Source organism: Prunus mume, linkage group LG4 (genome assembly GCF_029339155.1).
Source record: "Prunus mume cultivar Tortuosa linkage group LG4, ASM2933915v1, whole genome shotgun sequence".
In the NCBI taxonomy this organism is placed as follows: Eukaryota; Viridiplantae; Streptophyta; class Magnoliopsida; order Rosales; family Rosaceae; genus Prunus; species Prunus mume.
Genome location: NC_142701.1, coordinates 16916536 through 16943126, shown reverse-complemented (window position 1 = coordinate 16943126; position 26591 = coordinate 16916536). Strand labels below are relative to the sequence as shown.

General features: G+C 38.5%; 4 protein-coding genes across 9 annotated transcripts; 3 read left to right on the top strand and 1 right to left on the bottom strand.

Moving 5' to 3' along the window:
• Positions 1-79: 79 nt before the first annotated feature.
• On the top strand, positions 80-6318 carry LOC103330303 (ENTH/VHS family protein). Of its 6 annotated transcripts, none has more exons than XM_008232854.2 (8): positions 80-392; positions 2204-2340; positions 2769-3016; positions 3391-3510; positions 3625-3772; positions 4292-4431; positions 4524-4559; positions 5217-6318. In XM_008232854.2, exons 2-8 carry the CDS (start codon positions 2265-2267, stop codon positions 5985-5987), a joined length of 1539 nt encoding a protein of 512 aa, XP_008231076.1. In that variant the 5' UTR covers positions 80-392; positions 2204-2264; the 3' UTR covers positions 5988-6318. The 6 variants fall into 6 exon arrangements, with proteins under 6 accessions (XP_008231076.1, XP_008231074.1, XP_008231075.1 ...); XM_008232852.2 differs by having other exon boundaries at positions 85-392; positions 3619-3772; XM_008232853.2 differs by having other exon boundaries at positions 98-338.
• Positions 6319-11960: 5642 nt separating this feature from the next.
• On the top strand, positions 11961-12945 carry LOC103330302 (glutaredoxin-C1). The gene has a single exon (XM_008232849.2). The coding sequence runs from the start codon at positions 12124-12126 to the stop codon at positions 12499-12501; it is 378 nt and encodes a 125-aa protein (XP_008231071.1). The 5' UTR covers positions 11961-12123; the 3' UTR covers positions 12502-12945.
• Positions 12946-18895: 5950 nt separating this feature from the next.
• Positions 18896-21946, top strand: MUB4 (membrane-anchored ubiquitin-fold protein 4 precursor). Its single transcript, XM_008232847.3, has 4 exons — positions 18896-19189; positions 19411-19657; positions 20977-21147; positions 21665-21946. The coding sequence occupies exons 2-4, from the start codon at positions 19528-19530 to the stop codon at positions 21718-21720; spliced, it is 357 nt and encodes a 118-aa protein (XP_008231069.1). The 5' UTR covers positions 18896-19189; positions 19411-19527; the 3' UTR covers positions 21721-21946.
• Positions 21947-22348: 402 nt separating this feature from the next.
• Positions 22349-25260, bottom strand: LOC103330301 (GRAS family protein RAM1-like). The gene is made up of 3 exons (XM_008232848.3): positions 23989-25260; positions 22712-23878; positions 22349-22590 (listed from the first exon to the last, which is right to left on the bottom strand). The coding sequence occupies exons 1-2, from the start codon at positions 25003-25005 to the stop codon at positions 22757-22759; spliced, it is 2139 nt and encodes a 712-aa protein (XP_008231070.1). The 5' UTR covers positions 25006-25260; the 3' UTR covers positions 22349-22590; positions 22712-22756.
• Between the last annotated feature and the right edge of the window lie 1331 nt (positions 25261-26591).

Here is a 26591-nt window from a genome sequence, read left to right as displayed (position 1 = left end):
CAGATATGCGTTTTGTACTACTTGACATTTACGGCTAAAACCCCTAATGGAAGGGGTGATTTAGGAAGTATAAAATCCCGACCGTACTGTAATTATCAAAAGAGAAGCCAAGAGAGAGAGAGGAATAGCCGAAGCCGAACTCAAAAAACAACCCGTTAAACTTGAAAAAGCCTTCGTCTTTGGGAGCTTCTGAGTCCGAATTCAGCTGGGTCAGCTTCGTCTCCACCCTCCAACTAATCCCGTATTCTCATTCCAACCCAAACCCAACCATCCATGGATGAACTGCTGCGTGCTAGCTGATTCTCTCACCCCCACCACATTCTTAGAAACACAAAAAGGTGCCTACTTCAAGCTTTAGGGTTCCAATTCTTAGTCCTCCTGTTTTCATTCTGGTAATTATGCTTTTTTATTCCCTAATTCTACTTTAGGGCTGTAGTTGTATTCTCATGCAAAGCCCACGAATGTCTGCCTTTTTTTTCTTCTTATGCTTATTTGAGGATTTTTATTTATATTTTGTTTGTTTCAGAATTTGGAGTAACATTTTTAATAACTGCTTTAATTGGATATGCAAAGTTAGGGATAACATGTAGATAATGGGAAAAATGAAAAGAAATTTTGGGGTTTGGGTGAATGCTGCTTTCATTAATCTGCTATGCTTGGTCATTGAGTATTTAATTTCAATGTGATTAGTCATTGCGGTTCGGGTGAATTAATTATTTAATTTCACTGTGATTGGTCATTGAGTATTTAATTTTGAGTAGCCGCATGATTCTGAAGATGGAAACCTTATAAACAAACATATTTGATGTTTGGTAGTTTGTAAATACCATGAGGGAGTATCATGTGTTGCAAAATTTGGTAAAGAAAATACGAAATTGGATGAATTGGCGTAGAGAATCAGATTCGGAACAATGATTCTTGCTGGTTTGTCTTTCTATCTTTTCATCTAGAAGTTATTGCCAAATTGTAGATTGTAGTGCACAAGCCATTTGGTAACACTGTTATTGGTATGTACAACGAAGATTTTACTTTCCGATCGTTAACCACGGAAGGAAACTTCTCATTCATTCCTTGCTTAATCATTACATGTCAACTATCCCAAAATGAAAAAAATGCAATACCTAACAGGCGAACACAATGTCAAAACCAATTCTTGGAATCTGGCATCAGATCGTACGGAATTGGCAGCATCTAGATCATCTAGAGCAACTCTCTCTTATTGATGAACATTTGCTTCCAAACGTAGAGCCAGAAGATAAACTATTTAGCCCAAGAGAAGGCCCAAAGGCTTAGATGTATCATCTGAAAGTGTAATAAAATCCTTTTTCATCTATCAGTCTCACAAATGGTTTGAAGTGTATAGGGAACGCCACCATCGTTACATCTTACAATTTCTAGATATGGAGTGGATTTATCTTTATTTATTAGAGATAGCCATCTAAATTGAGTTTTTAACTATATTATCTCCTCCCTCCGGAATCCAAGAATGGACAGAAGTATGAAAATTGAGGAGGAAGCTTTGTCCCATGTTATGAAACAATTGTGTACTGCCAGTTAGCACACAAGTATTGTCTTTATTGTTTTCTCATAGCGGATATAGGTATCATATTTTCCAGGCTTTGTACAGGGCTAATAGCCAACTTCAGATTCAGTGTCAATTCACTGTCTATATTTTCTTTACTATCCCTGTCTAGATTTAAAAACATTTCTATCTGAATATTTTTTTTCGTTGTTGTCATAGGCTCGTTCCATGCCCTTGTTTTAGGTGAAATGGAGAGGAAATTATCCTTTCAAGCTCTGGTTTGGGTACTGGAATCATTATACAGTTTGAAGAATTTATCATAGGAAGCACTCATAGTCTAAAATTGTGAACATGAAGAAAAATTGCTATGTTATTTCTCAAAAAACATAAAAACTGTACCAATAACAAATCAATGTGAATCTATTGACTCTAATCATGGTCCATGGTGATGATGATGAACTTGACTGTTTGCAACTTGCAAATGCGAGATTGCCCATTATTCAGGCCAACCATTGAGTTTTCTAAAGATTTTGTTTAACTTTTCAAATTGTAACCCTGTAAGTTATGCTTCCTTACTAATCACATGAAACTTTGTTCTCAATATGTTGTGCCTCTAGTTGTCTTCCTAGGTGAGGATATGTTTTCTATATATATTTAAATGTTTATTTGTTTTGTGTGAAGGTTTTCTCAGTTTAAAAGCCAGCATTGTGCCTCGTTAGTTGGACCAAATCTTACTGGAATCATGGGAAGTACATTTAATCCGCAGATTTTAGTGGAAAAGCTAGCCAAGCTCAACAACTCGCAAGCAAGCATAGAGAGTATCCTCTTTCTGACATCATATGGAAATCAATGTTTTCTTTAGATATTTTTGAAGTATAAATCTAGACCATTTTCCTTGCTGTTTTGATTGACATAGTGAGTCAGGTTTCTTTTTGTGGGATAAAGTAGCACCCTTTTGTTTCATAATTCTCTTACATATCTCATTTCTTTGAAATTTTGGGGTACCTATGAGGATTTATTTGTGCGGAAAGCTTAATTGGATTTTGCAATCCATTGTCAAATCCACATATTCAATGGATTTTCCATGTCAAATTTGAATTCCTTTACCTGCTACTCCATGATCACTGTTTACTTTATTGTTCAGTTGATATGTATACTTTTTAAGTAGTTCATTTACAAGTTATAACTAATACTTGTTGTTATCTTTGGTGTTGATTGCTTGGATGTTCTCCTTAATGCAATGAAGCTTTATCACATTGGTGCATTTTCCATATGAATAAAGCAAGACAAGTTGTTGAAACATGGGCTAGGCAATTTCATTCCGCTCCACGTGATCAGAGATTGGCTTTCCTCTATCTTGCAAATGATATTTTACAGAACAGCAGGCGAAAAGGTTCAGAGTTTGTTGGTGAATTTTGGAAGGTTCTTCCAGATGCTCTTCGTGATGTAATTGAAAGTGGAGATGAATTTGGAAGAAATGCAGCACAACGACTGGTATAACTGTGTAACCTCTTTTCTACATTTTTTTATAAGAGAACCAATTGGAATCAGTTGTCCTGGAGATTATTTCATTTTTTTCTTGAGAACCTTGAGAAAACCATAATTTTATCAGTTTATAAGGTGCATAGAAGGACTCGATTATGTAGAAACATTGCAGCATGATGCATTACATATGTGTATGTGTATTCATCATATACTCTTTTTCCTTGAATGCTTGCAATCGTGTCTCCCAAATTGTTATTTTTGTTTGTTATTTTCATCTTTATTATTAGTGGGTGAAATGTATATATATTTATGTATCAAAATTTTATTCTAGAGACTAGTATGGAGCTGTTGCTGATTGTTCTGTTTCCATTTTTTACTTATAGGTTGGTATATGGGATGAGAGAAAAGTTTTTGGCTCTCGGGGTCAAATTCTCAAGCAAGAGTTTGTGGGAAAGCACCTGGAAAATATTAATAGAAATGGGAAGCATTCGGGTGCCAGACTGGTAATTCAAATTGTATATGCCTGTATGGTTGTTTGAGCATTTATTTCAGTTTATAATTTGATGGTTTTTTTTTGTTGTCTTTTATTGTTTTGTTAAATTTTTTAAAAGAAACAGCCTGCTGGAACTGCATTGGACAAAATAGTTTCAGATTACCAAGTCATATATGGGCAGATGGATGAAGACACTATATTGAGCAAATGTAGGAATGCTATTAGCTGTCTTGAGAAGGTAGATAAGGAAATTGGTGGTGATTTCAATTCAGGTATACCCCAAATGAGTAAATTCTTGAGAATGTTTCTCCAACTGTGAACATGTGTAATGTTGTGATTTATGTGTATTTGTGTTTGCATTTAACTTAATATTGTGCGCTAGATGAAAAACAAACTGTATTTCAGGTTACTTATATAAGATTCTTTACAGATATTGTTATTTAGTATTTTGTAATTCCAAACAGTGAGATTACAAAAAAGTATAGTGTTGAGTTATACAGAGAGGAAAGAGAGAATTAATGAGGTCGACTTTTTGGGATGCAATTTGGGGAGGAAAACAGTGGATTGGCTAGATTTGAAAGAGAATGTATGCACATGTAAAATTTACTAAGATTATGAATTATTATGTTTATGATTAACTTGTTTCGTCTTTTTTTTTTTGGGTCTTTTTTTCTTTTTTGAAAAAAGACAATAATTGCTGTTCTTTTTTTTATTCTTCCCACTTAAGTTATACTTGAATGGGTCATCTCTTGTTAGAACTTTCTTTGTCCTGAATAGTCCGTCTTGACTAGGGCAATTTCATGGATCTGCATTTGTGGAGGAGGTTCAAGGGCAGCATGCTGTACTGAGGGACTGTATTGAACAACTAACAGCAGTAGAATCTTCAAGAGCTAATCTTGTGTCGCACCTGAGAGAAGCTCTTCAGGAGCAGGTTGGTTGGCAGACACAGCAAAATATCAGAATTGTCATTGACTGTTATATGAGATTATGATTTTAGGCGAACTAACATGGTTTTGTTGTCAGGAATTCAAGTTGGATCAAGTCCGAGACCAACTTCAGGTTTGGCATGCATATCAATCATCTCCTTTTGTTGTGGAAGTATGACTTAGCTATACAAATGTTTGTTAGTTTATCGCCATCAGATTTAAATTGAATGCCGAAATATATAAACTTTATATACATAGATATTCAACCAAAAAAAACAAGGCTCCTGGTAAAACTCTCCATATATATTTATATGCATAGATGTAAGTATTCATAATTGGAAACTAAAGTTAGATTTGTAGATTGGTAAATACCTTGGAAATTATTAAAAATCTTATGCTTTATATGCCTTTCATTTGGGAATCATATGTTGATTCATTGTGGTATTCCACTGGGTTGGCTTGAGCACCCATCCTTGTAAGTTAGGTTGATTTGGAATGCCCTGCATATTTCATCATATATCACTCCTTGATTTTGCATCAATTTTGTGCGCCTTCATTGATTAATTGACTGATGATGCAAAACTTTGTTGCTGTACATGAGCCTCGGCTTTGCATCAATCAAATAACTCATAGCAATATGGTTTTGCAAATTAGATTAGTAAAAAGACACTTGTGATCTGCTAATTATACATTTATACATAATTCTTTCTGTTGCCATTTACAACAAACTCTAGTTGTATAGTATCTGTACACCTATTAACTTAAGTACTATACATATATTGTTTTCCAGGCCGCACAATCCCAGTCAGAGCAGGCCACTAATATCTGCCATCGGTTGTTGAATGGCAACAATATGCAGTCGGCAGCACACCAGAGCTCAAAAGAAGCTCATACCTCTGTAGCACCCCACAGCTTTATGGCGGTAGGTAGAGAACAATCAGCTCCAGTAATGTACACACAGCAGGTTCCTTTTCCCGAAAAATCTGGTCATGTGGAGGATGATCCCCGCAAGTCTGCAGCTGCTGCAGTGGCAGCAAAGCTGACCGCATCAACATCCTCAGCCCAGATGCTCTCTTATGTGCTCTCCTCCCTGGCATCAGAGGGTGTTATCAGCAATCCAATTAAAGAGCCTTCTGGTGATTATCCACCCGAAAAGAGGCCTAAGCTCGAGAATGACCAATCGTCATCTTACGTACCCCAGAGCTCTAACCCATCTCCATCTCCTCCCATCCCGCATTCTAATGTCCCTACCACCAACCAACAATATACTCCTAGTGAGGCACCACCTCCTCCATCATCTTCTCCTCCACCATTGCCACCATTACCACCAGTACCACAATACCCGGTGTCCCAATATATGCAGGGCGCTGTACCATACAGCTATAGCATGGCCCAACAACAGCCACCACCCTCAATGCCTGATTACCCAGCAGGAGCTCCAGTAAATGGCATATCTCCCTTCATGGCACCAGCAAATTCTTATCCGAGTTTTCAGGCTTCAGATGGAAAATTCTACAACCAGCAATCATCCATGCAAATGACGCCAATTTCTAGGCAATAAAATTCTCTGTTTCAGAAGAAGGGAGAAGGTTGTGCTGTAGGTGACGAGGAAACTCAATTGGGAAAGAAGAAAAAAAAATTAGTTAGTGAAGCTTCCCTTTCTCCCTGCAATGTGCCTCTAATTAACTACCTAATTAGAAATGCACATAGTAAATGTCTGTAACTTAGTATTTTTCAACTGCATAATTTTGTGGATGTTAAATGTTCATTCACTGTTGAATGGAGAAAAAGGATATGTTGGTTGGGTTTTAGGGTAAAATTCAGATACACACACACCCAATGGATGAAGTTTGGAGAGATTTTATTATACAAGTTTCTGTAGTTTACTTCCTGTGACATTGATTCATTCCCTGTGATGTTATTTGTTTAATTATATTCAAAAGTGTTAATAACTTAATGTAGTCGTTATTGTCTGAATAGAACTTGTGCAACGTTAAACCTTGTGCTTAACTATTTTTAGATGAAAAAGTGTTTGGTTTACGCTGGGAAACGAAAACATTGAACCTTATTACAATCGAGATTATAGATTATGTATAATTAATTGTAGGAATGAATTGAGGTCGGTGGTGAATTGGTGATGAAAGAATCACGTGTGTATGACGAGGTGCCCGTGGAACTTTTAGAAAACACAGAGCATGTTTGCTGTTTGGACGTTGCTCTTTATTATTATTATTGTACACCTCTTTTTATAAATAGAAAAAAAGGAATAATTAAAAGTAGAAAAGAACAAGAATAGTGGAAATGGATACAGACAGACCATTGTCTGCTGTCTCATCCTTTACCCCCTATGTATATACCTTTAACATGGCCAGCACTGCACCAACTTAATAAAAGCTATCACCTCTTTCTTTCTTTGGCTATTTGCCTCTTTCAAGAATTCTATAGTGAGGACCTTGCATTATGTATTTCCTTCCCATCCAACTATGTATTGGAATGGGCTTACGTCTTACTTCAAATGGCCAAACTGTATAATATATTTTGTATCAAACTACAAAGAGACAGAAAATAGAAAACTAGCTTTCAACCTAGAATTGGAAGAGATGTAATCCAACAACCATGACATACAACGAGGGGCTTGTAGCTTAAATCATTAAAAGTTAGTTACTCATACAACTCGAATAATGCTTTATGTAAATAAATAAAAACACACAGACGGAACATAACATAACATAGTGCCCAACTTGTTAAGAATATTTATTATTCTATTTATTATGTTTATGTTTATCTGGTTAAATTGTGGAAATTCTATTCTTTAGGGACTTAGTAGTTTAGTTGCTAATGAATAGGAGAGTCTAAGTAGTCATGAAGTCATGGTTTAATCGTGGAGTAGTTGTTCCTATTATTTTGTTTAGTTTGCTATTTAAGTTGTATTCATTATTCAAGTCTAAAGTAGAAGTTTGAATTTCACAAATACGTTCTTGGTTGTTCACATGTTTCGTTATTTTTCAACATAACTTTGTCTCCCAAGACAAGAGTGAAGTCCTGCGTACTAGAGGAATCTAACTCCGCCCCTCTCTCTCCGGCCCCACATAGCATATGGCCAAGAGCAAAGACGTTTGCAAACGACAAACAATTTGTTAATGCTAGAAAAATCTTGAAAATACGTAACAAATGGTTAGAGTCATAGTAATTAGCAAACCGTCTTGGTTTGTTTGCTTGGTTAACTGATATGGATTCTGCATGGAGACTAAGATGATGAAAATAGTAAGACTCGTTATATTTATCTTAAACAAACTCAATAAGATAAGATGATGAATTAATACATGTTTGTTTAAGAAATCTGTGATTAGAGTTAGGAATAAGTGATTTGAGGCACCCAATCAGGCACCAAGGACAGAAGAGTTGGAGACACGCGTTGCCGTGTGACAGTTGAGTACTAAACTAAGCCACTGTTGGAAGTTGGAACACAGACGACACAACACAAAGCTGAGTGAGAGTGAGAGTGAGAGAGAGAGAAGACAAAACCACCGACAGATCCCAATACCGATACACTCTTTCTCTCTCATATACCAAAACCAGACTTCCTCTTCATTCATTCATTCAACTGCAAATTAAAACCATTTAAATATTCAGTTTTGTTCTAAACACACTAACAAAGAACACAGAGAGCGCGCGCTCAAATTCCTAAAAAGAAGAAAGAACAAAACAGCCTTGATATTTGAAGCCTCCTAACCAGTTATTCTATCAATGTCCATAAAGTAGAACACATTACCAAATAAATACCCAGCTAAGTTTTTAATTATGTATGAATTAACTGATCATGTCATTAGTTTAATATTATATTAAAAAAATGAGTAAATAAAGCGTGGTTGTCGAAAGTGAAAGCGACAAACAGGAGGCTAGATGGCAGTAAAAGTTGAGAGAAAAAGCAGTCAACGTTGGGCTAACGTCAGCTGGTTCGCAACAAAGGCTGAGAAAAGCCGTCATGTCGTTTCGCTTTAACGGCTCAAGGAGCTATGGGCTATTCAGTATTCTATGAAGTAGGCAGTAGCATTGGTTTGGTGTTGTCGTGTTTTATAATTTTTAAAAAGGAGAATTTGAGTTTGCGTCAGACTTTGCTCAACAAAATACATCATCATCGTCCTCCCTCATCTCATCCTCCCTCCTCATCCTCATCCTCATCATATTACTCATATACAGGCTACAGGGCAAGTGCAACTGTGCAACTGTGCAACTGTGCATCTGTGCAAACTGTGCATGCCAAACAAACCAAATGTTTGGTCCAACAGTTGCATGCTCGCACCTAATTTTCCATCAAAGTTTCTTCTTCATGCTGCCCCTGCCGTGCCCTGCCCAGGGGGCCCATAGACTCTGTTCATCCCTAATTATTATAACAGTGTTCATGTTTAAATTTGTTTACCACCAACCAGCTGATATAATTCCAGGGACTTCAAACAAGCGAGACATGACATCCTCCATTGATGTTTCTCTTTTTAAGTTTGAAGCACACCCTTAAACTTAGGGTATATCAAGATGGATCCAAAACACTTGCCCTGTGGAAAATTGTTCCACTGCATCCTAAAGGGAACAAATAAATTAAAAAAAATTTAGTAAGCCTCCTAACAAAGGAATTAGACATAATACGAGGATCACATCCAACTATTCTTATAACTTTGAATTTATCCCAAATTATTATAATCTCACGTGCTTAATTAGATCAGCAACTTTGTTCTTGGGGTAATATAAATATTTACATCAGCAACCATGATATAGATTAACTCTGATCGCTACAACTTTAGCATAAAGAAACTCAACTACACGAATATTACTGGAGCGGGGACAATTAATTGGTACGAGTTGCTGAAGCATATAAAGAAGCTTTTCCATTATGACCAAAAAAAGACGAGAAGCTTTTCCATAATTACGTGCCTCGGCAGCTACCAGCTAGCAGCAGCTTCAGACAGATAAACTTATAAATGGACACTCCCACACCTCATTTGGCTACTCTAACGCACTCCCGTTTTGTTTTTTCTCTGCCTGTTCCACTCTAAATGGCAAAAAACTCATATCTGATCAGATACAGAAGAAGATAAACATTACGTACATTGCGACAATTCAACAGCTGAGGATTTGATCACGCTCGCTCACTTGTACATATAAAGCCAACACCTTTATCCCTCCCTCCCTCCCTGTTCTGCTGCCCAACGCAAAACTTTGTACGATTGAAATTAATGGGTTTTAATTTTCTTTCTTTCTTTCTTTCTTGATGTTCTCTCTCCACGGAAAAGAAAACAAAGAGATTCCCAAGAATCAAAAGTACACACTAAGCTCCTACACTACACCCCCACCGTCGGATCTCTTCAGCTTTGAATACTACATACATCACAATCCTCCCACGGCCATGATTCTATTCTCATCTGGGTTATTTCGTTTGTCTGTTCAAACCATGGGGTTTGAGCTTTGACCATACATACACATTATTACACATACATGCATGATCTCAAAATGAAAATACCAGGCTCTGATCCTGATCAACTGTCTGCCCAACTATAAAGTCTCATCTAAAAAAACTAAAACACGTACGTGCACGGTACATCTTCATCAAAAAGGAGATTCACGGGCTTACTTTTTCGATCATATATAATTAAATTGGAGATTATATGTTCGTCAAATAAGAGGCAGAAAATTAATTAAAGAGGGTGAAAAGTGACAAGCACAATCGAATAATATCAATTTCTTTTTCTTCGCCCAGGCCTCTCGCTTTTATTAGGGCATCCTTCCTTCCCTTCTCGCCCAAGACATACCCTTAATTGCCTCAGTGCCTGCACTGCACCATCTCTTCAGTCTGCCAAAAGCACAAAACCCTTCTTTTTTTCCTGTTAAAAGGAACATCTCTGCATGTACGGACTCCATCACTTGCTTTTATTTTACTCTCTCTCTCTCTCTCTCTCTGGGTTTGCTTTGGTCTACCCTTATATATCTTTAATATTTATTAATTAGTACTGGCAATTGACCAGGAAATGCTTTATATATGAAACCCTGAATAATGAAAAAGTTACTGCCACGCACAGAGGACATGCTGCATACATGTCTAAGCATGCGTGCTGTGAGCCATGGAGCCAAGCATGCATGTGCCCCACCTGCTGCAACTACATCATTTTATTCATTACAAATTGAAAGCCAAGGCACTTGATCTCATTATCCCTTCTAATATTCTCTTAACTTTAGTTAGCACAAGATTGATATATGCATTTTTACCTGTTAATTTCTGTTTGTAACTTTATATTCAGAAATAGAATGTACGTATCACAGTATCCTTTTTCCCAAACCAATGTAAAATTGAACTTTCCTTTATCCATACATCGATGGGATGGGAGATAAATAAGATATTCCATATAAAAACATTCTGAAGAACAATTTGGCAGCAGGTATCTCTTAACTGAAAAAGATATACTCAAACAGATAAGCTAGCATATACAAATTATACTTATATATAATAATAACTAGTAATGAATCCCCATCCCCATCCCCTCACATGTAAAATAGAACAAGAAGAAGACTATATATTTTTGTTTTTGGACATATGAAATAATTTAAAGTAATTGCTCATTTGAGCAAGATGTTGGATTCGAATCCTAGAATCCGTGTTGCGTGTCACGTTTAGTATATTATTTACCATCTCAATATAAAATGTCTTAAAAAAGCCCTTTTGAGGCAATTGTCCAAAAGGAACGACAGCATGATTTTTTGTATCCTCAAAATAACATTTTAAACCAATTCCGTTAATTAAATAGCTAATAAGATAGTGGTAGTGTAGTAGGGCTTGTTGCAGGAGCTAGAGAGAGAGAGAGAGAGAGAGAGAGAGCAAAGCCCAAAGGGTTTTTAGGGATGAAACTAAGAATCCAAAAATGCGCATGAAGGGTTACGTCAAGAGAAGGAACAACGGTTTGTGATGGGCACGTTCTTGCTTTTTTTAATTGATAATTAAATTGATCGCGCAGTAGGGGATAGGTAGGGCCGACAACAAGGACGGACATAGCCGTCTATTACCCAAACTCTCTTCTGAAAAAGTCTGAGCAGCTGAGCTTTATGTCTCATGTCCTCTCTATAAAGCTTTTCCTACGCCCCATTAATTCCATATATTATTTAATTGATCTAGAAATCTCATTTTAAAGTATTTATTCTTGTACTAAAAATTTAAATTAATTTTTTCATCCTTAAATATCATTTATATTTATAAAAAAATTAAATAAATTTCATGCATATAAACTATATTCAAGAAATGAGAATTCGAACACAAAATTTCGAGTGCAACACCTTTCTCTCATGTTTTCATTATACCATGAGGAAAAGATCTCCATCTATTTCTCTCCTGCATTTCTCTCCTGCATGCTGACGACTACAATATTAGACCCCTACTTTTATATTTTATTCCAAGACTACCCATCAAATAAAATATTTATAAAAAAAATCAAAGTAGAACCAATAGGCCATAGGCATAGAGACTAGACAACTTAAACGCTCTATAAATACCAACCCTCTCCTCCTCCATTCCTCACCAATCTCACTCCTCACTCATCAGTACTTGTCTCAATTTCAAACACTTGTTATAAGTTAGCCAAGCCCTGTTTCTAGCTATCTGTTTCTTTACCCAAAAAAAAACCAACTCTGTTCTTTAATATTTGATTTTGACCACAATGCAGTACCAGACAGAATCATGGGGCTCCTATATGCCCACGAGAAGTAGCATGGGCGGCGACCCACTGGAGCGCATAGAGAGGATGGCCTCAGAGAACGCTGTGGTGATATTCAGCGTGAGCAGCTGCTGCATGTGCCATGCCATCAAGAGGCTGTTTTGTGGCATGGGCGTCAACCCAACTGTGTACGAGCTGGATGAAGACCCAAGAGGCAAAGACTTGGAGAGGGCCCTGATGAGGCTCTTGGGCACCTCCTCTGCTGTTCCTGTGGTCTTCATTGGTGGAAAGCTTGTGGGTGCTATGGACAGAGTCATGGCCTCTCACATCAATGGCACTCTGGTTCCTCTTCTCAAAGAGGCTGGGGCTCTCTGGCTCTGAAAATTGATTCTCTTCTTTCTTCAAATACTAGTTTTTTGTTCATTTTTAAGAGAGAGAGAAGAAGAGGAAGAAAATGACTAGGACCTAATTACATAGCAAAAAAGTACCTAATTGATGACCAGCAGCAGGGCAGAGGAAGAGGAGTTGCTTTTGTGAGTCCCCCCTAGCTCCATTTTGGACACACTAATCACTAATGTCTCACTCACTAGCTACCTACTTCATTTCTCTTCTGGGTTTTGTTTTCTTAGTTTCATATGGGTGTGTTGGATTGTCTTCATGCTTTTACTGTGGGTGTTCAGAGATTTGTAATGTAATGTAATGGCTCCCTCCTCTGTATACAAAAAGAAAAAAAAAAAAAAAAAGAGAGTTAATTTCTTACTTTAATCTCTAATCTTGTAATCTCTGTCTCTGTTTTGCATCAAGTTATTTCCACTTAGCACAGCAGCTCCTTTTAGCAATGTCACATTTTAAGGCTTGGTTGGTTATCTCTAATTTGCCATTAATGTACATGAGTATGTTTAGTTTTCAGCCTTCTGCCTCTTTGCTTAATTTTGAAGTAATGCTAATATCAAGCTTAGGAAGAAGAGAAAGGCCAGGCCAGCAAAATATATCCATACTAGCATAAAGAAAAGATGCAACAGCAAAAGGGTAGCTTTTTAGATAATGTGTTCAGTGTGGGATCCAGTCCAGACGTACGGCGTCGTTTCTAAACAGAACATACTGGTGCCGTTTCGTCACTGTCCCTTTCCCCATCTCCAGTTAAAGTGGTGCTAAAAACTAAAGCCTAAAAAAGTGCCATGGGGGGCTGGGTCATGACTCATAAGCAAGCCAAGCAATTCACCCATTTTCCTTTGATTTTGCACATTCGCAATTCCATCTCTCTCTCACTCTTCGATTTGCGCCGGAAAATTCGCCAGTTTAGTCCCCAACCTTTACTGTGGGTTGGGTCCCAACTTCACTGTGGCAGCCACTCAGATATTGACGGTCCATGATCAAGCTTTGACTGGCCAACTCATTGGATCGGCAAACTTTTCAACGGTGATGACTGATGGTAGGCTCAAGTCTTTTCCTTCTGTTATATGAGTGGGTCCCAGACCGATCTCGACTTGTAGCCTTAGCCCCTTGCAGCCACGTCACTCATAAATTTATCCAGTCAACGACCAAAATGGTCTACGCAACCTGCGGTGGGACATTACAAGACCTCAAGGAAGGTCCACATGGCATTTTCTTGAGATTCTGGGGGATATGTTTTGGACTGGCTAGCCCTAAACACATGCTATGTGGTTTGTAGTATGTAGGGAGGGGCGGGGTGGGGGGCGTCCTTCAACTTCCTAGTTTGGGAATTATTTGGGTTAACTTAGCATGAAGTTGGGCTGTGGGCATACGCCATCATCTAACTTGGATTATAGTAGTGTCATAATCAATGTTCTAAAAGGGATGTCATATTCAGGCGAACCAGGTCTAGCTTGGTGAAAAAAAGGTCTTGATTTGCATAGTAGTTTTAAGTTCGAAGTTCAATAACACTTTGGTAATATATATGTGAGAAACTTCCCTCCTCTTTTAATTTAAACTATCATTTATTTATTTATTTTTAAAAAGATATGCCCTACCCGGAGCATCAGCTTGTAGAAATTAGGATTCGTGGAATGAAATCGCCCCTTCATCCTATGTTAAGTCAGCTATAAGCAGCCCACTTCCTGGGTTGGATAGAAATAGAACCTCCTTTAAAATCTGAATGCAAAATATATAAAGGAACAAAAGTAACTTTCGGACCTTAAAATTTTAAATTCTGAAGGTTGGCACACTGCACTGGGCCATAGATGGTTAGATGTTGTAAATAAATCAAGATTATGCATGGTTGCTTGCTTGCTACTTAGCCGGCGTTAAGCCCAAAATATTTGTGGGCCAAGTCAACTCACACTACTTTCCTGAGGGCCTGGCCTGGTTATATATAGCTTCTGTATAAGACTTGCCGGCCCAAGCTATTCCATTTTTTTCAATTAACCTTTACAAAATTATAATACAAACAAACCAAAGAGGAATATGAATTTTCATTATTATACAAACCTATTTTAATTTTCTTTTCACCAATATGTAATTTATTTACACTAACATCCATTGAGGTTTTTGAGTTTTTCACACAATCTCATGAGATTTTAGAAACTATACAAACACTCCCTGAGTTTTTAAATTGTTTTCACAAAACCTATTTTCGTTGATTTTTCTTCCAAGAATTATAAAAATAAAAATATCCAAATGACAAAGTTAGTCTTTAAAATTAAATTGCATATACATTCATTGAGGTTAATTTTGTCATTTGAGTAAGGTTTTTTTCAATAAAATCATCAATAGTTAGAGGAACAATTAACGAAAAAGGATTTTGTGAAAACAATCTTAAATCTCAGGGGGTGGTCGTGTAATTTTTAAAACCTCAAAGAATTTTGTGAAAAACCATCAACCTTCAAGGAGTGTTAATATAAATAACTCTTTTAAGTACTCATATATTTGAATATCCAAAAAACCCATACATATATAAATTGATTTTTTGGTTTTTGATAGATACAGGGGCTTTTTCCTTCCAAAGATGGTGGGCTTGTTGCAAAAAGCGCAGATGAGGAGATTGCCCTTTTTGTTTAGGTTCGAAAATCAAGCCCCAAAATACCTGGAAAGGGCAGCAAAACCTTAGGAGATATTTTGGATAATCTTCACCAACGAGAATAATGATGACTTGCAGGTAGTTCTGGCATGCTTACAGATGGTCTTTCAGCCCAGCATGAGTGACATGAGGCATGGAGAGCAAAACCAACATGGGTTTAGCACTAAGAGAGAAGTTAGGTTTGGTTTGTGAGAAATGAAAGGGTCTAAGTAAGGGATGAGGTGTTTTGTGAGGGATTTTGATTAGAGAAAAAAGGAAAAGGAAAGGCGAGGGTTCTTCCAAGAAAAAAAAGAAAAACAAATCGGAGAATGAGGTGAACAGTGCAATCTGAGTTTTGCAAGGTAGAGAATAAAGCTTGCTCTCTGCAGGTTGTGGATTGAGTTTGTTGGGTAGGGGAAGGCTCAATTTATAGCACGGAAATCACCATTTTTCAAGAAACCCTAATGGCTTCTACTTACTTTGGCTGAGCTTTTCTCCCTTTCTCCTCCCTTCTCTGACTTCCCTTTCTTGGCAAAGATTGCTACATCTATCTTCATGAATTGGATTTGGGGCTCAACATCCCCTTTCCCATGTGCAATGAGGGCTTCCAATCTTGGTTTCTTTTTTCTTCTTTTCTTTCCTCTTCCTTGGCTGAATCTGATGAAGGAAAAGAGATGCAAATGTATGCTGGTCCAAGGGATGCTTCGACAATGCGAGATGGTATTCATCGGTTCTTTGGATGTCTTTGGCTTGGGACTAGTTTCAGCAGCTTTGCTTAAGGAGTCCGCCATCTACTCCTTCACGTGTTCTCTGCTTTTCAAAAGACCAAGCTCGTGGGCTATTTTGGTTTTTTCTAAGGGCCAAGATGGCTTTCTAAGCAAATGGGCTTTGTTGGGCTTCTTGATTTGGGCTTATTATTTTTTTGGTTGGGTTATCTCTTGGCTAGGTTATTTTGCTTGGGCTTTTGAGCTATTTTCTAGGGGTGGGCATTATAACCGAAAACCCGACCAACCGCCTGAACTGACCGCTTTTGGTGGTTTGGTTGGTTTTATAATAAAAATTCATGAACCGGTAGAAAACCCGACCAACCGCCATGAACCGTAAGAACAGTTTAATTTTTTGAAAACCGCAAAAATCGGACTGGATCGAACATTTTAAATTATATTATTTAAAAATAAATTTTAACATGTGGCAGCGGCTGATTCGTCCATTTTAAGCTCAGTCTCACGCCTTGCCACACTCGATCGCTTCGCTCATGAAACCCTAACATTTCATTTCACCGCTCCAAATTTTTTCACTTCTCTCGATCAGATCCGCCTCTCTCACTCAACCTCCTCTCCCAAACCAAATCACGACTTCTTCTTTCAAGCTCTCACTGCGTTCTCTCTCTCTCTCGGTGACTCATGGTGGCTCTCTCTGTCACTATCGTTTCTCCCAAATCTCGCTATCTCTTTCTCACCATTCTCTCTCACTCTTGCTCTCTCTCACGGCCACTCTCGCTCTCTCTCACGGTCCACTCTTGCTCTCTCTCAGCCATTCTCTCTCAGTTTTCCTCACTCGATTTTTCTGTCAATTTGAGCCGCAAATTCTCATGAACGAGTTAGGGCTTTAAGGTATTAATATCTGTAAATTTTTTTCTCTCTTAGTTCTCATGAACGAGTCTGACTATGTTGTGATATTTTTATTTTATATTTATATTTATTTTAGGGTTGGAAATTTATATTTATTTTGGGCATGATTTGTAGGTATTCGTAAAAATTCCTTCGTTTATATTTGTATTACCCCAGTCTGAAGGAAGACAGACTTCTTCTCTGTAAGTCCTCTTTATTTCTTGCGTTTTTATGGATCTTGTTAATAATGACTTAGTTGCTTGGCTAAACGCTTATGTTTGTTATTTCAGCACACTGGATCTTGTGTTTTTATGGATCTTGGTCTTTTGTTGAGTGTCCATTACTTGTAGCAATTTTGTTATTGCTCACCGGTGAGTGAAATATTTGCTTTTGCTTGCATCATCTGGTTACTGAGTGTGGGAAATTGTTTTCCCTACTAATGTTATATGGATGTAGTTTCTACTTGCGCTTTCAATTTATTGCTTGTTCGCTTGTATCAGGATTAGACTACTTTTTATTTGTCGATCCTCATCAAGAAGTTTCTATCTACACCAGGCGGCAGGTATAGATCTCGCATTGGAGGAGTTAGATTTCTACCAAGCTTTGGAAAAAGTGGAAAAAGGTTTTCTTTCTTTTCTACATTAATCATAATTTGTAGTCTCTTTGTGTTATTAATTCATATGTTTACTAACTATTTTTTCTTTCTTTATGCAGAGGTGCAAATTTGATTTGAATATGAAACAACTCATGGGAATTGTATGTGTATATGTAATGGACATTTATTTGTTTATTTGGATTTTCGTTTGAACTTTGCAAATATGCAAATTGTGATTGAGATTACTCTCACAATTTGCTATGGACTGTATAATATTAATTTCTGTATTTGGACGTGTGGTGGATGATGATTTGCTATGGTTTTAAGGTTTTTTTGAAGTATTTGAATGATGAAAATGTTAGTTATGTAGAGTTGGAGATTCTGGAAAAACTGTACAGGAACATTCAAAACTGGAAAAACTAGAAATGTTGAAATCTGACCAAAAAATAGAATGGGCCTGGAAAACTTAAAAAAAAAAACTCTAAAATTGATGCTTTTGTTGGGCCTCGGAAAATACCCGAACCGAACCAACCCGGCCCGACACTATCGGGTTTCACCAAACTCGAAAATGGGCTTAAAAAGGAGGTCCACGGTTTTGCAATTGGGCTGCCGACTAAGCTTCGGTTCGGCGTGTTTGGGCTTATAACCGCCCGACCCAACCGCAGCACCTAATTTTCTCTCTCTTGTGCTTACCCACATGTTTGGGCCTAAGAAATGGACTTGAGTCTCGAGGCTCCCAAGCAACCCGTGACTTTCCATTTCTTGGTCCATCAATGGCCTCATGTTGATTTATCACCATCCATGCCACTACCCACTCAAGCAAGCCCCGGGTTTTTTGAGTGGCTTGGGCCTACCTAGACTTGTGCGTGGTCGGATGCGAGATAATGGCATGGCATGTTGCTTGGCATATTTTAATTTATCGCCTTGGGAAGAATTGTTTTAATCTTAGCATGAGTTAATCACATTTTATCGCGAATCATAGCATGATAATTTGTTTGTTTAGCGTGGCATGTGGATTATAACTCGCATGCGATAGATCCTTTTTCTTTTCCTCGTGGAAATATTGTATTGGGCTGATAGTTGCTTGAGTCCGATCCATGGATTTTTTGGGCCTCAACAGATACATATGAATTGGTTGCATATATTAATTTTTGTAGAAGTCCATAAAAACTGTCGTGTATACGGCGTGAGAGAAGTAGCTTAGCAATTGGCAATGGTGTGAACTTGACCGGTCCGCAGCTAAATTTGCGTGGCATGGCAAACGGCAACGGCAATGGCATCTATCTCATTTTAATCAAAGCATTTATCACGGTCTCCGTGTCTCACCCACGCGTTAAGATCTCCTTCTAAATTCTGGTCAATGTGAACGACACAGAAAGAGAGGCACCCTTGCTACTCCAATTTCCTACTCTACACGTCCCAATCACTCTGCGCCACCTAACAGCCAACCCTAATGATACTCTTCCCATTGCCTACAAATTTCAAGTACAAGTATCCCATGGTATAGAGGATCCAGATTCTCTTCTTCTTACATGGTCAATTTTACTGACAAAAAAAACCACACAGATATCATTTATCGCTCTCTCTCTCTCTCTCTCTCCAGTCTATACTATTTACTGACACGATTCGAAATCGAAATCTCACTTTTTCTCTCTTCGTCCCAAGAAAATTAGAAAAAGAAAGCGATTGCTTCTGAATCAAAAGCATCATCGTATGTAATTTAAAATTGTCTATTTCTGTCTTAAGAATTGCTGAAAGAGGCAAGATCAGGTCTAGGGTTTCTTCTCGCCAAAACCCTAAGCACACTCGCAAAGCTCTTCCTTTTGCTCAATCCCAATCTTCTCTCCGGTATGTTTTATTATTACTCCAAAAATTGCGGCTTATTTCGTCGTACTTTTAATTTATACGCGCTTTTATCTTCTTTATTTGTTTATGAATTATGTCCGACAACTTTTTATTTTTCTTTCTTCCTGTAAATGAAAAATCATCGGGAGGCAATGCAGTGAACAAAATAGCTAATTATTTGGGATAACGAATTGAATTGTGGTAAATTTTCTTTTGGTGGTCAGGAGCCAAAAAGAGTTTTTGACTGGGGAAGAGGTGTTGTGGGATTTCTTTGCCTGAAGAAAGGTTCTGGGGAAACGTTTGGTTGACTGGTTCAATTGGCGGAAGGTTTCAACTCTCCAATGCCGGAGGAGGACCTGGTTGAACTTAAGTTCCGTCTCTATGACGGATCGGATATTGGTCCGTTCCGATACTCACCCGCATCCACAGTGGCAATGCTCAAGGAGAGAATCGTGGCTGAGTGGCCGAAAGGTCAGAGACTTCCACTTCGCATGTGATGATTTTGCAAAATTTTTTTTTATTTTTTTTTTCCGACTCCGGACATACTCTGTTAATAGAGGGATGCCACTTTGATGGATGTAATGTTTGTCGAATTTGCCCTCTTTATCAATAAAAACAGCGTGCACAAATTTCATTTGGATAGCTCTTGTTGATGCATCTGTTGGATTTTACATTCTCATGCTGCGTTTCTCATTTGGTGGGGGAAGGGGGTTTGGAATTTATAAAAAACCAATCTTGTTTCAATCTTGTTCCCTGACTCCAAGCAACCAACTCCCACAGTATGAATCTTAACATGTTCTCATGTTGAGATAGAAGATTATAATTTCTACTTTGAACCCAGTTTTTGCTGTTGTTTCCGATTTGAACTTTGTTTCAGTTGTTGCATATTTGTGTAGTTCTGGTGTATAGAATTTATTTAAATTAAGTATTCATATTCAACATGGAAAATCTATGTTCAAGCTTTGGAATTCGGCTAACAAAGTTCCACTTGCTTGATGTTTGAGGTGTGTGGGAAGTGAGAGTTTGCATATGGTTGAGAAAGCTTAATGGTCACATAAATACCATTGTCTGAAGAATGGGAAATGAGTATTGTAAAGCTGATTTTTTGTTTCTTGTGGACCAATGTGGTTTCTTTTTTGACAAGTAGGCTAACATTCTTAAATAGTTATGTGGTTGGTAACCTTGGTAAACATTCCAAGAATCTGAGCTGTGATCTAGATGTGCTATCTGGTTGCACAGAAGGACCTAGTAGCAGTATAGTTAAAGTAGGGGGTATTTGAGCTGTAAAACACCACTTCTAATTGGTGGACCCAGATTATGGTGCTTGTGAAAAACTATTTTTATAGGATTATTTTTTACATGACATCTGTTGGGGCTGAATCATTAGTCTGATAGACAGTGTCTGCATTGTGTAACTTCTCTTGGTCTTCATGCTTATGAAGGCAGTGTTTCTTTTATGATAATTATAGGAGTTGGGATCAAGGATCTATTTAGACTATGTCCTCAGTCACTGCCTACACCACATCAACAAGGACAAATCTCTAAAATATTGTGTTTTTAGACAATATGTGTGATATCATACTATGTGCAAATCTTTTTGAATTGAAATTACTGCATGCATATCTGTATGATGTAAAGGCGTTCCTAATTCTGCTACATTAATTATGGCTTTCACTGTCCTATTGTCTTATGTGGCCTTTTTTATCTTAATTTTATTATTTTCTTGCGCTTCTTAACTTCATTCTGCTTATCATTTTCCGTTCTCTAAAATTAAAGTGTTGTGGTCTTAGATAAAAAAATTGCACCAAAAGGAGCCAACGACATAAAATTGATAAATGCTGGGAAGATTTTGGAAAACAACAAGACTGTTGGTCAGTGTAGAGCACCATTTGGAGAGCTTCCAAGAGGAATTATCACCATGCATGTTGTTGTTCAGCCTTCTGTAACAAAAGCAAAAACAGGTAGTTTTCATCCTAAATTGTTTAATGTAATAGCTCTGGTTCTGTGAAATTGGTGCTTTGTATATATGTTTATGCCTGTTAGGTTAGATTTCTTATGATTACCAATTAGGCTAGCAGCCAATATGTTTTGCCCTGTTCACGGCTGGTTTGTTACTGGCGAGGAGGGACACTGCCTACTTTTTGTCTTGTTCAATACCATGAACTTCAAGTGGACTATTGTTGTCCTTAACACCACCAAAGAATAGTTGGAGTGTCATTTACCTCTTATTGCTAATTCTTTTTTGGGCAATCATGGGCACCTTGGGGTACCCTTCTAGGTGATTGTCGTTGTCGCCAAGCAACATGAAGAAAACTTCTGGTTCCATTTTGTTTTATATATTATGAAGGTGCTTGAAGTCTAGTGTATTGCAACTGTGATGAATTCTATGTTGAAGACTGACTTTCGAAATAAAGACATCCATCAACTGCACATCAACTGCAGCTGCTGAATATTTGTTTTGTTTGTTTTCATGAACAGAAAAGAAAGTTGATGAGGCCCCAAGAAAGAATATGTGTTCATGTTCGATATTGTAAAAGAGTAAGTCTGGGTGAGCATGGTGAAGACTGTGAGTGAGGCTGCGTTGGGGTTCCTGGGGTCTGCTGGAACGTGGAAATGAGTAACTGGAGAGAAAATAATTTGTACAACAGTCCAATCCCCCATTGTCACATGTGTTGTTGGAGGGAAATCCTGTGTAACAGTGAATATTAGTGAAGTATTTGCGTTTTTCTATATAAAATGGGTGCTTGATGTATTTTGGTAGCTTAGTATCTATTTTAAGAAATTATTTATACGAAGCTTATGGGAATTGAATTGTCGATGGTTGGTGCCTCTGTTTATACTTAAATTCATGCCAAAATGGTACAATAATGACTGTTGAGGCAAGGCAAGGATTAAAGCAAAAGCACAACACTAATTTTGAATCAAAATTCAACAGGGAAACAATGTACAACGGAATAAACTTGGCCTTCTCTTCCTTTTTGGACAAGGGAAGTGGTAGGAAGAAGAAAAAATAGAAAACAGAAAAAGTACTATTTTAGCCTCGCATTTTAAATACGTGGCAAATTCTTTGTTTGTTTGACTGTTACAAAAATTAGTATTTGAAATGTCAAACCCATGGTGATGTAGTAGGAAACAGATTACCCGCCTAATATAGTGAATCAGTTATGGATAATTGATTTTAAATTGCATTCTTTATACCTTGTAGTAACAAATTAGATATCAGCGTCATAATCAGCACACCCACAACAACAACAAAAAAAAGAAAAGAAAAAAGGAAACTAGAAATCAATAATAAAATCCCTCCCCGATCATCTTACTTACCACCAAGACCAACACACCAATTGTTTATTATCAGATCTCAGGGTCCAGTGCTTACGACAGAATGCTGGACGAAAATCAGAGCCCTGTATCGATCAAGAAAGAGAATGAAACCATTATTTATACTTTCTAGATCTTAAAACAAGTATCTGATTAGAAGAGAAAAAATAAAACAGAAAATAAAACTCCAATGAAGCAGGCACGTACGTGTACGTAATAGCAAAAGCAAGTTGAATGAGATCATGAGCAAGTTTAGCATCTCCATGCAGAAGCAGCCATTATAGACCTGTCCTGCCACCCCAAGAGCAAGCAACCTTTGTCCTCCGTCATCCTATACCCATCACAGGAATACAAACCCAGCAATATCTTCGACTGAGTCACCGCGTTTGCACTCAGCGCCACGCTCTTAAACCCCTTGCTCTCCATCACCTTCCTCCACTTCTCCAATCTCTCATGCCTCTCCGTCCTCTCCGCCCCTTCACACGCCACAATGTTCCTGATTTCCGGTGCAAATATGTACTGCTCCACCTTCGCCCTCTGCGCTGAGTCAGGCGGAAACGTCGCGTCCAGCGAGTCGAAAATGGCCGAATAATAATGCAGAGCCTCAAGAAACCTCCCCAAAAAGTAGGGCCCGTTATGGCTCGCTTCCTGTTCGACCAAAGTCACGATATTGGGTGCTTGGTCACGGATCATTGCTAACACGTTCCCAAGATAATTGCCCGGAACTCGGTGGAGTCGGTTCACCGTGTTCACGGCCAGGGCTTCTCCGATCCTTCGGTTGAACATGTGTGGCTTGAGATCTTCGAGTTGTTCCCCTACTGCGTGAAATTCAAACGGGACATGAAGAGAGAGGGCTAATTCGGTCAAACAACGGCCAGTCTCTTTCACAGCCTCTATACAGGGGCCCACCCCGGTTATCCGCAGAAACGGGGCTCCGCCGGGGCGGGCTGCTAAGGCTTGCATGAAAGCCGGCCACTGATATCCTTGAAGGATATCGAGGTCGATGACGTGGACACGTTCTTCGGACTCGAAGGCCTCGAAAATGGCTTGGTTGGCGGTGAAGTGGGCGAATTTAATGTAGGGGCAGGCTTGGTAGACGATCTGGTAGATTTTGAGGATTTCAAGGGAGTTGGGAGGGAAAGGGGAGAAGGGTTTAGGGGCGGACGCAGCTGGGTTGGTTGTTAGAGTGGCGGTGAGGCGGGCGCTTAGGGCTTCCGTGAAGCAGGAAGCGACACGTTGCATGGAGTCGCCGAGAGGCGTCACCACTCGGTTGAGGTGGTGGAGATACCTTCTGGCTAACATGAAGTCTTCCTTTGCAACTGCCTCCGCACAAGCCAGAAGGAGGTGAACCAGTTGGAGCCCACTATCTTGTTCCTGTTGCATATACATAAACATAGAGATATTTTGATGGGTCAATTAATTTGAAGACTTTGGAAGCAGAAAAAATTAATAAGTTGATGACGTGGAAGTTTATAGAAATTCACCTGTTCAAGAGCCATAGGAAGATTAGGGGCCATGTAATTAAGGTTCTGATGGAGTTGGTGTTTTATGGGATGCATCAGCGGCTGTTGTTGTTGTTGCTTCTCTTGCTGGCGTTCTCGTTGCAGTTGCTGTGATAGTGGTGCGCCACAGTTTGAGCCCATCTGCCGATATGCACTGGCCCTGCTTTCTTGGGTCATTTGAGAATTACCTGCCGTAACCAACGACGTTTCACTCACGGATCGGCTAAACCTTGAAGAATTCTGCATTGGCAGGCAGTCCAAGGGGGCAGCTGGAACTGTTGAAGATGTTGGCATGTCATGAGGATTATAAGACTGCGATGAGGTTCCAGACATCTTCGATGATGATGTTGTTGTTGTGGTTGTTGGATTTTGGTAGGCTGCTATGAAGCTGTCTCTTTGATAGTCATCCAAGAAGTCTTCAATAGATGCAGGAGGCATTGACTGCATGTTCTGATCAGCTGGCTGCATATATTGATTGACAGGGGAGTTGAAGACCCTTCGGAGAGGGCTCAGTCCCTTCCCTTTGGGGTTGTGGGTGCTGCTGAAGGCTCCAAGATGAGGTGAAAACCGAGGAGGAGAGCAACCTGAGAGGCTCTGGCCCTGCATGGACTGAGCATAGTTGTAATTGTAATTATTATGAGCAGCTGATAAGGAAGCGCCTGGCTGGGGTGAATCAGGCATGTTGTTTGGGACTGGCGATAAGACCATGAAGTCGGTATCAAACTGTTCTGAGAATAAAGACTCCCATATGGAATGGTCGGGTGATTGGACTTCAACATCACCGTCTAACTCGAACTTGAGTGTTGGAAAGTTGAGGCTGGGCGGGGTTAGGCTGCTCTGCTCCATCTCAGAGGATGGAGGAGTTGTGGATTTCTTAGATTCGGACATGGAAATGGACATGGTTGTCGATTCGTTCGGAGATGGTGGTTTGAGATCGGAGGTGCATGAGATTTCACTCTTGATAGACCCCATACTCCCACAAAGAGAATTCATCATCATTATGATGATTAATTTCCTTCTACCAAATACTAATAATGTAACGTAGAGTGACAATATATATATATATAGAGACTAATTAGCCAAATTAAAGCCCAAAAAGATTATTAAATTCTCTCACTAGCTATGATATTAAAGTAAACTAATCAGCCCTTTGACTCCTTTTGAAATGGAGAATTCAATTTTGCTCTCATGCATGAAGCTATTGCTAGCTAGAGCCTAGAACCTAGGGGACTTGGTATGGTATAGAGAAAGAGCAGAAACTTTTTTTTTTTCTCTCTACTTATTGCCGGAAGGAGGAGTAGGGGGGATTTGTCTGTTGGCCCAGATTTGTGCAAGAAAGGGGAAGAGAAGTAGAGGGACAAAACCCAAAACGATTGGCTTTGTGTTTGTAGGTAGCGATTGATTACCTCCATTTCATCTCCCCTGTACTATGCATAGCTGTTTTCTAGGGGCATAATTTTGTCATCTTCTGTACCTGCTTTAACTGCATGTTAGTAGCCAATGGCCTCGGGGAGCATAAGAGACAAATGTTGAGTTTGTCCGGTCCCACCTTCCCTGGGCCGGCCCAGCTGAGAACAAGGAGGTTGGAATAGTGACGGCATATCTTCTTGTTATTTGATTTCCCTTTTAAATTAATATTTTCACTCTTCCTTGGTGGGTGAATTTGGGATTGGTTATTGGTTGGACAAGAATAACAAATGGGGAAAAATCTAGGGAAAAATGGTTTCATGAAATAAAAAAAGGGAAAATAGAAAAATTAATAGGACAAGATGGGCTTTTTAATCATCGCAATTGCGAAAATGACTTCAATAATGGATATTGACAAAGAGAGAGGCACCAAGGTTTGCATGTCTCTTCTCTCTTCCCTTAGACGACTTTTGTAGCAAAAATTTGTATGAAAGTTGGGTAGCTAGAGGTTGAAGGAACGTACAAACGTGATATTGGAAAGAGATTGAGTAGTGTAATAAACGTTTTGTAACATGCACAAATGGTCCAGTAACAAAAGATGAATATAAGATAAATTGTAAGTTCACATATTAAACAACGGGGAAGTTTAATATCCTAAATGTACAAGTGAGGAGAGTAAATGATCTTAATCATCTAAATAACATATTGCTAAGAGTATTCGAACATTGAAAGTATTTTTACTCACCATTTTAACTCAATTTGTATCATTACCACCTTTCTCAATATTTGACACATGTCCATGAGCATAACCATGATTCCATAAATACAAAGCAAATAGTTAACTAGTTGGGTCCATGAACACGCGTCAATGATTGATAAGGGTGATGATAGTATAACTTGGGTTAAAGTGATGAGTAAACATATTTTCCTTTGAACATTAGCGCACACAAAACACCTGGTTTAAGTAATAAGTATAAATTGTGGATTATGATGAAAATTAGTACAAGTTGTGGAGATATTTTCGGTTGTATATATGTAAATAAAAGACAAATTATATGCGTTTTCGTAATGATGGTGATGATTTAGGAGAAGTGGTGGGAGAGTTGTGAAAATAGAGAAAGACAAGGGGATGAATTTGAGAGAGGGAATGAAGAATTGAGAGTGAGAGGGAGACGGTG

Excerpts from the sequence above, each read along its gene's own strand:
- LOC103330303 (XM_008232852.2), top strand. The coding sequence starts at position 2,265 with ATGGGAAGTACATTTAATCCGCAGATTTTAGTGGAAAAGCTAGCCAAG. Across the intron at positions 4,432-4,523 it reads GAGAAGCTCTTCAGGAGCAG|GAATTCAAGTTGGATCAAGT; the intron begins GTTGGTTGGCAG and ends TTTTGTTGTCAG. Across the intron at positions 4,560-5,216 it reads AAGTCCGAGACCAACTTCAG|GCCGCACAATCCCAGTCAGA; the intron begins GTTTGGCATGCA and ends ATTGTTTTCCAG.
- MUB4 (XM_008232847.3), top strand. The coding sequence starts at position 19,528 with ATGCCGGAGGAGGACCTGGTTGAACTTAAGTTCCGTCTCTATGACGGA. Across the intron at positions 19,658-20,976 it reads CGTGGCTGAGTGGCCGAAAG|ATAAAAAAATTGCACCAAAA; the intron begins GTCAGAGACTTC and ends TTGTGGTCTTAG. Across the intron at positions 21,148-21,664 it reads TGTAACAAAAGCAAAAACAG|AAAAGAAAGTTGATGAGGCC; the intron begins GTAGTTTTCATC and ends TTTCATGAACAG.
- LOC103330302 (XM_008232849.2), top strand. The coding sequence starts at position 12,124 with ATGCAGTACCAGACAGAATCATGGGGCTCCTATATGCCCACGAGAAGT.
- LOC103330301 (XM_008232848.3), bottom strand. The coding sequence starts at position 25,005 with ATGATGATGAATTCTCTTTGTGGGAGTATGGGGTCTATCAAGAGTGAA. Across the intron at positions 23,879-23,988 it reads TTCCTATGGCTCTTGAACAG|GAACAAGATAGTGGGCTCCA; the intron begins GTGAATTTCTAT and ends TATATGCAACAG.